Consider the following 12,940-nt stretch of genomic DNA (forward strand, 5'->3'; position numbering starts at 1 on the left):
CGTTTTCTGGGAACTGTTAGAAAACGATCTATGAATTTCAAACTGGATATGCTGTGCTTAGAGGGATATAAAAATACATGGATGTAAATGTGTTTCTGTAGGTAAACACACACATATCTACTGCACAAGGAATATCTGCAGAAGGAAACCCAGGAACGATAACGGTTGTTCTTCCTGTGAAAAGGAGCAGGTGGCTGGGGGCAGGAAGATTGACTTCGCTCTACTTTGCTACCTTTACTGCTTGGGAGGAATATGAGTCATCAGTTTAGAACACCTTGACATGATTTTCCTTCTGGAGTTTGGTGATTCTGTCATCGTAAGGAATCACCTTACTTCTCTGATGGATTACTCATTATCACCAAGCAGAGGTGTCTCCTAGTAGCGCAAGCGTCCTGGTGGTCCTAATAACTTGTTACATTTTGCTGAGTGTATGCCCTTGACCAGTTACAATATACAACAGACCATGGACTAGCGGAAATTTAAAACAGTGTCTGCTTGTGTGACCTGAAGCTTAGAGATAAGGCAAAACGTTACAGGTAGACTCCAGCAGGTAATGCATGTTCTTCTGCTGGCCCGTTAGTGGAGAGGTTTTCTTTACGCCTCACAGGAGCTCCATCAGGCCAATAACGAGATGCTGTGCACAGAGGGTGGAAGCCAGTGTGCTCTCATCCTGAGTCAGGGTCATGCCCTCAGACCTGTTAGCTGGAGAATCATGTCTTGCCTCCTTGATTCTTCTTTGGCAAAATCCCGTGACCTTGTTGGTGAGCCATGGCCCAACCCCAAAAAGCTTTCAAACCCACAGTCACACTGAAAGCCAGCATATTCACAGAGTTCTAACCAAAACATAAAGGGCTTCATCGCCTATGAAGTGGGTGGGGTTTGGCCCAGGGAGGGTGTTCACAGGCAGAATGTTTGAATGCTATCATGATGGCGGGAGAAGCCAAACTCATCTCCTCCACGAGCCTCACTGAGATCTCCCGCTCAGCCACCACCAGAGAGGCTGGGATGGCCTTGTCTGGCCTTTGGGAGCTGCCTGGGTAGCATTTCCTGTAGTACCCAGAGTATAGCTCTCACTCTGCACCTGGAGTGGGTACTGCCTTCTCCTTGCCCCTCCTGCCCCTGTGGCTGTCAGCTGGGTCGGGGAATGAAATGTGACTGCTGGTGATACTCTGGAGAATTTTCTAGAGGTTTGTGCGCAATCCACTGTCTTGCGGAGTTTTCTTTCAACCTCATTTCCCCCACTCCTCTCTTTCTGTCCCTTCCTGCCCTGCTGAATGCTGTTCCTTCTGTTGCAGGACCTTGCAGTCAGCTCTGTATAGACATTCTCCTTGTCCTTCAGCCCCAGTGCCACGTCCTTTGGCAAATCTGCTTCCCAGTGCCTGCTCTCTCCTTCTCTCCCTTTACCCTCCCAGGCAATGTAGCCATCTCCCTCCACCCTCGGATTCTTATATTCTCTTCACCCTCAGCTGGTGCCCTTGACATTTAATATTTAGCCTATTGTGTGCAGTGTGTATTGTGTGTCGTGTCCTCTATCTTTTGTGGGAGGAAAAGACTTCCTCGCATGATAAATATTTGTCAAAGAAACTGGCAGTGGGTGAGGGTGACCAGCAGTCCGAGTCTTCAGTCATTGTCAGCAAGAGTTTCTTAAAAGCTTACTCTATGCCGGAGTGAGACATTTCAATGGCAAAATGCTGTTAAACAGCCCTCCTGATGAGAAGTAATGACCCTGGGGATGGGGAGTCAGGAACGGTGAGCTGATAAAACATGGAGCAGGTAAACTGGAAGGCAGGGCCCAGTATTAAAGAGACCAGCATGGTTCCATGTCCTGATTGTACCTCATGGCTTTGAACCCAACACCCGTCAGTTATGTTTGCATCTCCTTTTCACTGTCCTTTTTGGAGGTAATCTTCTTCAAGTGCATGAATATACCTGAGAACTCAGCTGCTTGGCATCTCCCACCTGTCATCTTCCTAGCAGGAATGTCACTGATACTCTACATGTAGCCTGATCAAGTTACTTGCAAATTGAAGACATCGCCCAGAGCCCCAAGTGTGTGTCTCTTCAAGGACATCAAGCTGAGTTTGGGAGGTCTCTCTGTAAGAAAGGAAAACAGCTGGGCTCTTTGCTGGCTGTGTAAATGAGGACAGGGCCTTCACAGCAATAGGAATGGCAGAGAGAGAGAGAGAGAGAGAGGGAGAGAGAGAGAGGAATCTTGAAGGGGAGGGAAGATTTCAAGCAGCTCTTGTGATAACGGAATTTTGTTAAGTCCAGCATGTACAGGTTGGGGCCCCAGTGATGTGTTGGTTTGAGTGCAAAGGCAACCAGCTGGCAAGGTTCCCCCTTCCTCAGGGGAGCCAAGTCATGATTCTCTTTCTGTTTTCAAGTGGTTGGATGAGGCCCACCCACTTTAGGGAGGGTGATCCACTTGGTGCTAAGTCTCCAGATTTAAATGTTAATCTCATATAAAAAAAAAATACTTCACAGAGACATCTACAATAACTGCATCTAACTGAATAGCATAGAGGTCTAGCCCAAGAGATATGTAGAAGTCACCATCCCAGGCTTGAAAAGGCAGTGTGGGGTGATGGGAGAGTCCAGAGCTGCAGATCAGAGACGCAGCTGAGTCCCCGGGTTCAGGTGCTAGAATGACAGGCCCTGAATCCTAACCCTGCCACCTCCATCGTTGCTGAACCATCTCCCACTGCTTTGATCTGTTTTGCTGTCAAGTGTTTTGAGAGAACGCATGTAAGCCAGCCTGGTGCCTTGCATGTGTTATACTGTCAGGAAGCATTAACTTCTTTATTAGTTTTCGGTAAGTAATATTGGTTGTATTATTACTCTTTATCAGTCTACATAGCAAGTAAGTTTTATGTTATTATAAATAATAACTTTAATTAACCACTTAGCTAGAATGAGAAGTGGGCAAGCCAGACGTATGAAGTACCATTTCCCAGGTAAATTGTTCACTCGGCGCCCTCTAACGGCAGAATGTGGTGCTGCAGCCTTGAAGCTATACTACTTAGTGCGCTTGTCTGAGTTCCACCCTCTAGCTTTCTTAGTGTCTGTAAACTGTTTCTTCCTTTGGTCAGTGCGTCTGTGAGCATGTTTATTAACTCCACGAGGATTTTCCTCTCTTGAGGGCCCATAGTGGAATTGCCGGTTAACAGTTTCTGTGTAAGGATCTCGCTTTGCTGCTAGGGAGTGTCTGGTGTCAGGCAGTGTTTATTTTTGCGATGGAGCCTCTCCGTGTGATGGGATGGCAGCCCCTTTCTTGTGCGGAGAAGCTTGTTTACTCTGCAGGAACTGGAAAGTCCAGGAGCTTTTCTGTCTTTTGATGCCTTGTCAACCTTCCCCTCCTGCGCTTCCGAGGCGTTTTTAAGGATGCAATTCATTTTCATGGTTGGTGCCTCCTCTCTCCCTCTCTGCCCTCTGCACCCGTCTTTCTTTTCTGCTCTTGTTCTTTCTGCTGTTCCCCGCCCTGGGAGAGATTTGCCTTTTGTCTCTCTTGGCACCAGCTGCCCTTGGCCAGTGTCTGGGGCTCAGAACCAGGTGGGGTGGGCACTCCTGTTCCGCTCGCCTTGCCCACTGCTGCGGTGCTGCCTCCTTCTGGGACAGGGTTTCCTGGGAGAGATCGTGTTCCCCTGGAGGCCGTGCTGCTCCCATGGCTGCAACAGGGTAGCATGTGGAAGGGCTGGAAGAGTAGAGCTGCTTCGACAGAAACTGTGTGTGTTTGCCTGTGTATAGTGACGGGAGCACCCCAAATCTCCGCTTAATAAAACTCGTTAACTTGAGTCTTCATGATACACTCCATCTCTAGACTGCAAGGTTCAGCTCTGCATCCCTGACCCACATCTCTCCATCCTCCCCCAGCCACCTGTGCGCTTGCTGTGCATTTGATTTTCTTTCTATATCCATGTATCAGTTACAGTCGAGGTAACTCTGAGGTGACAGCTCTGTGAGTTTGCTTGACTGTGGTGACAGTTGCCCTCTGTGTAATTAAAGCACACCTTCACAACATACACTTTCAATGAGTAATACAACAAGCAGTGAGGATGAACCTCCCCCCATCAGCATGCCTCTGCTCTGTCTGCCAGGTGTGGACCTCCCACTCACTCGACAGAGCGAGCCCACCCTGGATGTCCCTGTCACTGCCCACCTCTGTTCCTACTGTGACATCTCCTGGGACCGCCACTGCCTGGTCCCATGCTTCTCTGCATTGATCAGCTCCTCCGTCTCAGCTTTCCTTTCCATTTGCCAGATGTTTGACAGATCCCCCTGGCTACCAGGTGCGAGCAGGAACTGGGGATGTTGAATAAAACAACAAGTTCCTTGCTGGCGAGGAGCCCAGATTCAGAGTGGGGGTGGGAGATGCAAGCGAGTGGCAAACAAACAAGATCATTTCATAGACTGTATGAGCCATGGCAGAAATGAAGCACGGTTTGGGGGTTGAGAGCAGGTAAGCCCTTGTGGGGGCAGAGTGGTACCATGGTTATGAGCCCCCACAGTGAGGCCTTGGAGCCCCTGCTTCTCCCTTTCCAGTTAGGAGCTCCTTACTGGTCAAGTGGGGATACTAATGTTAGGTTTTTGCGCTGATCAATGAGTTAAGACATGTAAACCTTTCTTTAAACTACCCTCTGGAACAGAGCATGTCCCACTTGAGTTAAAATTGTTTTTGTATCAGTTTCAAGGCAAAACGTGGCCATTTCTGGTTCATTGTGATTGAGCTGATAGCAGTGTGCTCTTCTGTCTGTGGGGTGCTGGGCAACATCCAGTCTGTTCTGCATTAGCAACAGGTGTATGTACCCCACAACACCACAAAGCGGCAGGGATCGCCAGCATCCACATCACGCTCCATGAGCACATTGGTGATCCCCTACTTGACCTGGGCAAAGTTTTGATGAACACCTTACCCTACCTTTGCAGCCCTTGGCCAGTGTCTGGGGCTACTCCAGTGTCTGGGGCTACTCCAGTGTCTGGGGCTACTCCAGTGTCTGGAGCTACTCCAGTGTCTGGGGCTACTCCAGTGTCTGGAGCTACTCCAGTGTCTGGGGCTACTCCAGTGTCTGGGGCTACTCCAGTGTCTGGGGCTACTCCAGTGTCTGGAGTACTGAGGGCTGTTGCCTGTCTTCTACACTGCTGACCTCTCTGTCCATGGCAGAGAATGCAGATCAAAATTTTCCTATCTAACTCACATACCTTACTAGGTAGGACGCAAAGATTTGTTATTCCCCACTAAGGCATTGAAGATTTCTCTGCACACCCCTCTTAAAACTGTTCTGCACCTCAACTGTTGACATATACCTTGTTAGAGTTATAAGCCAGTTTAGATAGACTACCCTAAAATCTGCCAAGTTCAGTAAAACTTATGCTTCGACACTATAAACTGCTAAATACTAAAATGAAAATAGACACAAGACAGCTGAATAGTACCCTACAGCCATTTTAAGGTGAATGAAAGCCAGTTGTATATAAACTAAAATTGAAATGTCAATGAAGTAGTCACAGGATGTGGTTAAGAACCTGCATTTTTTAACATATTGCTTACTCAATGCCATGTCAATTAACTCCATAATGTTGTAAATTGTTGTTGATGTTATGTTGGGGCTTTTAATAGATCGGGATGATATTCTGCCAGCTCTGCCTTCAGACCAGAGATGGTCTCCCCAAGAAACTGTTGAATGTATCTGGACTATGTTTGGTATATGCCTGCAATGAAAGAGTCTTGACTGGATTTGAACTGTAATATTGCAACAAGATGGAGGAATCCACCATGTGGGGAGGGCACGGGGAGGGGTTGGGGGAATCCCAGAGCCCATGAAACTGTGTCACAAAATGAAATGTAATCAATAAAAAGAATTTTCCCATCTAAAAGAATGCGAAATCAACTCATCCTCATCCTTGTGTCTTCCCCTAGCTGATAACCCCGTCTCTCCTTTCCTTCATAGACTTGCCAGCACTCATTGTCTACTTCCTTACTTTCCCACCACTTCTTTTTTAAGATTTATTTTATTTTTATTGGAAAGTCAAATATACAGAGAGGAGGAGAGACAGAAAGATCTTCCATCTGATGATTCACTCCCCAAGCAGATGCAATGGCCAGAGCTGAGCCGATCTGAAGCCAGGATCCAGGAACTTCTTCCAGGTCTCCCATATTGGTGCAAAGTTCCAAAGCTTTGGGCCGTCCTTGACTGCTTTCCCAGGCCACAAGCAGGGAACTGGATGGGAAGTGGAGCTGCCGGGATTAGAACCTGCGCCCATATGGGATCCGGGTGCGTTCAAGGCGAGAACTTTAGCCGCTAGGACACGCCGCCGGGCCCAGTTTCCCACCACTTCTGCCATGCAGTCTAGCAGCCATTGCCTTGCCAACCCTTCCTTAAGCTAGCAGTCAAGGTCACTAAGGGACCAGCCTTGGTTGGCAATGAAGCACTCACTTTCTGCAGCCCTGCAGCCCTCCACCCTCATTCCCACACTTGCCTTATTTTGTCTGAGAGCTGCCCCTCCACATCTGTCACAGCTTCCTTTCTACCCACCCTGTGAGTGATGTAATTCCTCCTGGACTTGGTCCCTGGTGTTCTTTTCTAACTTCCCCTGATTTTAACTGAGGTTAATCTGCTGGCCAGACCTTTTGCTGAACCATCCATTCATGTGCTGTATTATTAGCCTGTCTGGGCTACTGAGACCACATGCAACGGACTGGGAGGATTAAATAGTAGACATGTCTCTTGGACAGCAGAAAGGAGAAGGGAGGGAAGGGGAGAAAGAGAAAGAAAGAAAGAATGAATGAATGAATGAATGCGAGTTGGGGCTTTAATGAATTGGGCTTGGGTGTCATGCCCACAGCCTAATGGATATCTCCACTCAGATGTCATACAGACTTGGAGTGTTAATAGCTTTAGCTAAACACATCCTCTTGACCACAATTCTGCCCCTCCTGAAGTCTCCCTGTAGGATGACAGTAAGTCACCTAACTCAAGAATTTTTAGATGAATCATTCCCAGAGCCCTGCCTGCCGTCCTCTACTATAAACACAGAGCAAGCAAGTCCTGTGATTTCTGTTCCTTGGAGCTCTTTCATGTCTGTCCCCTCTTTCCTTTAATATTACCAGTCCGTTAGCATAAGCCCCATGTTTCTCACCTCTAATATTGCTTTGTCTTATCCGCTCTGGATCGAGGCTCCACAATCCCTCCAGGGTGACACTGTAGTTAGAAACTCTTCTGGTACCACCTGCATTCGCTCTCTGCTCTTCTGAGATCCCTCACTGCAGAGCCCCATGTGGTGCCCCTGACATGCTTGCCATCTCCGCACCTCTTTGTCCTTGCACCTGCCTTGCCCTCTGCCTTCCATGGTGCTCCCCTGATCCCCTGCAGCACTCCCTCCCCTGTACCACTCTCCCCTGCACTACTTCCTCTCCTACATGAGCCAGTTTTCCTCCAGGTGTGTTTTTCTTCTGTACACGGGCTTCTTCCACCTCTGCCTGGTTGGTTGTCCTCTTCTGTTGTCCCACACTTTGGCTGGCCACCTCATGGATGACACTTAGGATCCAGGGTACAGCTGAAGTTCATGTCTGTCCTCTGCATCAGGCAGGACGCTTCCTGAAGAAGCTTCTTTGTCTTCATGTATATGTCTCTGTCATATGTAAGGTGCTTAAAAAATGGTTATTGAATAAAAGAATGAAGTGAGCATATGGGTAGTGACTTCTAGTTTCTATTAAACATGTCAGGCTAGAATTTTTTTTAAAGATTATACAGAGAGAAGGAAAGACACAGAAGAAAGATCTTCCATCTGCTGGTTCACTCCCAAGTGGCTGCAACAGTTGGAGCTGAGCCAATCCAAAGCCAGGAGCCAGTACCTTCTTCTGGGTCTCACACGCAAGTGCAGGGTCCCAAGGCTTTGGACCATCCTCTACTTCTTTCCTAGGCTACAGAGAGGGAGCTGGGTGGGAATTGCAGCAGCTGGGACATGAACCAGTGCCCATATGTGATCCTACCACGTGCAAGGTGAGGACTTTAACTACTGGGCTACCACACCGGGCCCAGGTAGAAATATTTTGAGGAAGCAATTCAGAAAGCAGTGCTGTCTGTTGACATAGTCTTGGCCTTCACTCTGTTACAGATTGAAAGCTACAACACCCCATATTTTCCTTATTTCTTGTGTATTGGAAATCATACCATGTCTTATCCCTTGGACTTCTCAGTTTCAGGACAATTGCAGGTATCAGATTTCCTCCCTCTCCTGATAGGACCTAAAAGGGTCATTTGCTGCAGGTCCCTCCTCAGGTTTTATCCGATGTGCTAACAGGTACACACGCAGTACTTAGGGCCCTGCATCAAGCATGTTGTTCCAGTCTACCTCAGATGTACCCTTCCCAGTTTGAATGCATATGTTGCTCTACTAATCTGTTCCAATGAATCATATGAAGGTCAAGACAAGACTCCAAATGTGGTTGTCTGGACACCACGGGGCCTCAAGAAAGCAGCTCTGTGGTTTGCACTGAGTTACTGCGGCTTTTATTAGGGAACCACATTAGAACAAGAAGAATGGCTGAACAGTGTGTGCTTCTAAGACTGCTGCAGAAACAGGGCTAGAGCCACAGGCATTCTTTGATCCCACCCAGGCTTCTGGTAGGGATACATCCTATCCTGTGTGTCCAGGCCTGCTCAGTCCTCATTGTAAGGCCCTCCAGGGATGGGGACATGGGAAGACAGCCCTTCTTGTACTTGCTACCTGTTAGGTCTGTATTGAATATCATCCCTCTGCCAGATCCCTAGGAAACAGGTACGTGAGACCTGGTCCTGGCCCTAAGTCGAGAAGGGAAAGTAGAGGCTGGGCTTGTTCAGCAGCATGTGTGACATGTCCAGAGACATAAGCACTTTGAGTGCCGCAGGAGCTGCAGGAATGATGTAGCCTCTTAGTGGTTCATGAAATGCTCTGCTTCTCAAACACACAGCATTTCACTCACTGTTTGTCCCTGGATAGGCATGGGGAGAACCCAGTGTTTAGTTCCCAGCACCATGCTCTGGCTGTTTAGTGGTCTGCACTGTGTCTCAGGCTAAACCCGAAGTTATCAAGGTCCAGTCTGTTTCCTACACTCCCTGCCTGCTGGTTCACCAAGGCTTGGAAACATTGCCCCACCAGGCCACCATCAGGACCAGTCTTTTTATTAACCACCTTTGAAACGCTCAATGGGACTGTCTCCTCCATCCCTGGAGCAGCCAGCAGGAAAAGCAAGCATGCTGTGGAACTTCTCCAGAAGACTCGTGTAGACTAACATGGGAAAACGTCTTGCAGCCATTTCCTCTGACTGCCTGGCTTGGCTTCAGGAGTGCGGTCTTGGCTCCCTCCTTTCTTGCTTGTACTAGACTGCTGCATTTCACAAGTGGTGCTAGTCTTGGAAAACCCTTAAGAAATGTTAAGGCCACAGTAATGTGTCTAATTGCCAAGATACAGCAAGGAAATATTTCCTGTGAAATGCCTGTGCATTGTCAAATGTTTTCATGTAGCCCAAGAAACAGAGAGGAACAAGAACCAAAGAAAAATAAGAAATGATAGAATGTTCATGCCTTTATATTGAATATGGTGCATGTGACTGAAGGCATGGGTACTGTTTCTAGTAGAAACACCAAAGTGGGAACTAGAAAAACTTCATGTGGAAGGTTTTTAAAAACAGTCGTTGGGGCCCCTTTCCGATTCCCCATTGGCCTCTTCCTGGATCTGGTGGGAGGAGCCCAGTTAGGCTTTGAGGCTAGGAGGCTGATGGGGATCAAAGCTCAGTCTTGGAACTCTGTCCTTCTATCTCATCTTCTAACTGAAGAAATTGGGGCTCAGGGTCTGATTTACTTCTTGGGGATCCAACAGCTTCTTGGGGACCTAGCTGGGACAGGTCTCTACATCTCAGCTACACAAACAGGGCTCTTTCTCTTGACCTATTCCATTTCCCATCCTCCATCCACAGATAGGCCCGCCTAACAGAGCGGTCACACCTAAGCTTGATGGAGTGTTCTTTGGTTTCTGGACTATAAAGAGATATAGAGTATCTCTTACTAAGTTGAGAACATGCTTTAATGCCCTTGAGGGGAAGCATAGATGACAGTGTCCGGACAGTGTACCCTGGACTTTGTGTAATTGTGAGCTTGTTTTGAAAAAGTGGTATCACCATTTCCTTCCTGCTCCTCTCTCATCCTTGCAGGCCGTCAGCTCGCCGGGGCTGAGAGAGCCTCCACAGCTACTGCAGAGGAGACAGACATCGATGCTGTGGAAGTGCCACTCCCAGGGAGTGATATCTTGGATTTCAGTCGAGGTGTGACCGATCTGGATGCTGTAGGGAAGGAAAGTGGCTCCCATACAGACTCCAAGGTAAGAAGGAGGGGGCTGATTGTGTGATCTGCAAGCTGTGTCGCTGCTGGATTAGCTTCCGAGTGAGGTGCCCCACGGGCTAGTGGTGGTGCTGGAGCAGGTCTCATAGCCTTTCAGGTGTCTCGATGGTGCTACAAAGCAGCATGTTCCTGAATTTGTGTCCGACTTGCCTCACCCCTTCCACGACCCCACCTGTGTTTGATCCCCTTCCTTTCTCTGTCACCCTTCACCCTTCCCAGCATCCCATCTCTGCCAAGTGTTTGTGCAAGACTACGCACGCATCCTGGTACTCTCCCTCTCCAAATGATCACTGGGCTTCACTAATGAATCAAGGCAGTGTGGGCCTCCCCTGCCTACGGTAAGGATTTCCTGAGCCTTGGTACTTGTGTATGGCTGGACCGTTGGGTCTGAAACTCGACCCACTGGAGGTTGGAAACATATTCATCACCAGCAGCCTGAGGTGTAACAGATGATACGACCAAGTTGCCAAGAGGCTCCTGATGTGATCAAGGTGGAAACCAAAACAAAACAAACAAACAAATCCTTGAGACGAAGTTCCAGAAGGCAAAGCTAAATTCAAAACAAAATCCAGAAGGAAGCAAAGTGGCTGGCACTGGCTGCATTCTTAGATTTCCAGGCCGTTCCCTCTGTCACAGATGCTTCTCCTCCTCCGTGCACATCTGCCTACCTCAGATAGGCAGGTTCAGTCATCAGAAGGAGAATTCTGCCTACTCCGGAGTGGAGAGGACAGTGCATTGCCTGGCTGTCCAGCCATCATTTTCACTGCTGGTCCGTTTTGTCTTCGACAGGCAGCAACTGCCCTCTGTTGCTCATGCCTCCTTCTTGCCTGCTGGAAAATGGATGAGCAGCACTTCCAGAGACAAAATGTCTTTTCCTGCCCTTGAATTCTGTGTGTACCCATTGCTATGTTAGGAAACATCTGACATGAAAAAGGAAGGCAGGGATGGGACAAGAACTTCTGTCTGCAGAGCGCCCCCTCTCCAGATGGCTGTGTTGCTTTCTCAGCTGCCTTTCCTGGAGCTTCTCCCTGGAGGGGAGGCAGTGCATGGCTGGAGGCAGCCTCCCTCCTCGGCTCTTCCTGCAGCGCCTGAATCAGAAGAAACATCTCAGGTCCTGGAGGAGGGAATCCCTAAGAACATGGCAGTGGGAAAGATTAAAGCTGCTTCTTTCCTGGTCTCATCATGAAGGGATGATCAGCTATAGAGAGACTCCAAGTCTACAACCTCAGGTTACTCAATGGTAGAATGTAATGGGAAGCGATGAGCAAGACATGGGTCAGGCTCAGCTGTTTGTCTCCCATCCCGTTGCAGTCAAGGAAAAGTTGAAATGAGCCTTTTCTTGCCACGTGGCACCTGCCTGAGCAGTTACACAGCTTCCTCCCTGGCATCCCATTCATATTACCATGGCAGATGCAGCATTTGTGGTGTGCAAGTTGTGGGTGGGCCATTTGACCATGTGTGAGTGGCAGTGGGGGTAGGGGAGCACTGAACACGCACGCACCAGGTCTATGGCAAAGAGAATTAGGTCTTTCACGGCGACTCCTCCTCTGTGACATGCCCTGTCTTCTCTTTCAGGCGTCACCCCAGCCCCAGGAGCCCACTCTGACAGCATCGCCTCGGATGCTACTCCCCTCTGCTTCCTCCAAGCCCCCAGGCCTGGGTGCAGGGACACCGCTGTCCACCCATCACCAAATGCAGCTCCTCCAGCAGCTCCTCCAGCAGCAGCAGCAGCAGACGCAAGTGGCTGTGGCCCAGGTTCTCCTCAGCCTCCTCCCTACTTCGCAGGCTCCACTCTCATGGGCTTGATGCGCCTTCCCTGGCAAGGGGCTCAGGGCAGGTTTAACACCTAGGGAGCCGTAAGGAATCGCTCATGCTGTTGGGTCATTGCTTGTCAGGGAATAGGGGAGGGGGAGGGGGAGAAATGAAGGATGCAGTTGAAATGGAAAAAAAATTTTTTTTTTTATTTCCCATGTATCCCTTGCTGTGAGTTGGGCTTGGCTGGCTTGGCTGGATATTGTTGGATAATGACTTGAACTTAGCAAGGAAAAATGCACATGATCCCACCCTTCCTTTCCCATCTTTTTCTCATGGTGTTTGGGGTTAGGAGGGAGAAACCCTGGGAGCCAGGACAAATGCGATTTGGGATGCCACTCTTAAAACATCTTCAAGTATGAATTTGTGTCAAATACACTGGTAGAGATCACTGCCCTGGTATCCCAACTTGCTTGTCCATAACAGGTTTCCAAGTCTCCACTAATGATCGATTTATTCCAGGCAGTAGTTTATACAATATTGACCTTGGAATTCATTATGCTGAGATTTAACTTACAGGAATTTAGATATACTAGTTGAGCTGTAAGGAGAGGGATTGGCTGAGATCTCAGGGCTGAGGTGTTGCCTGCACCATGGAGGATGGCTGGACTGCCACCACTTTGTATGTCAGGGGTGGGAGGGCCTTCCTTGCTTCTTTCAGCAAGCCTTGTCCCCACTTGCTCTCTGTGGAGAGCATGAGAGTCTATATCTTCTTGGATCTTTCGAGCCTGAGCTTCTCCTCTAGCAGAGGCTGC

At 48.7% G+C, this 12,940-nt stretch overlaps 1 protein-coding gene across 6 annotated transcripts in view; it reads left to right on the top strand.

Moving 5' to 3' along the window:
• Positions 1 to 12,940, top strand: part of C2H1orf226 (chromosome 2 C1orf226 homolog) — a 237,927-nt gene that overhangs the window by 202,172 nt on the left and 22,815 nt on the right. For all 6 annotated transcript variants that reach the window (XM_058660547.1, XM_058660549.1, XM_058660551.1 and 3 more), the window contains 2 exons: positions 10,187 to 10,353; positions 11,949 to 12,128. In XM_058660547.1, coding sequence (XP_058516530.1) covers positions 10,187 to 10,353; positions 11,949 to 12,128 — 347 coding nt within the window. The remainder of the gene's footprint in view (positions 1 to 10,186; positions 10,354 to 11,948; positions 12,129 to 12,940) is intronic.

This window comes from Ochotona princeps, chromosome 2 (genome assembly GCF_030435755.1).
Source record: "Ochotona princeps isolate mOchPri1 chromosome 2, mOchPri1.hap1, whole genome shotgun sequence".
NCBI classification, from domain to species: Eukaryota; Metazoa; Chordata; class Mammalia; order Lagomorpha; family Ochotonidae; genus Ochotona; species Ochotona princeps.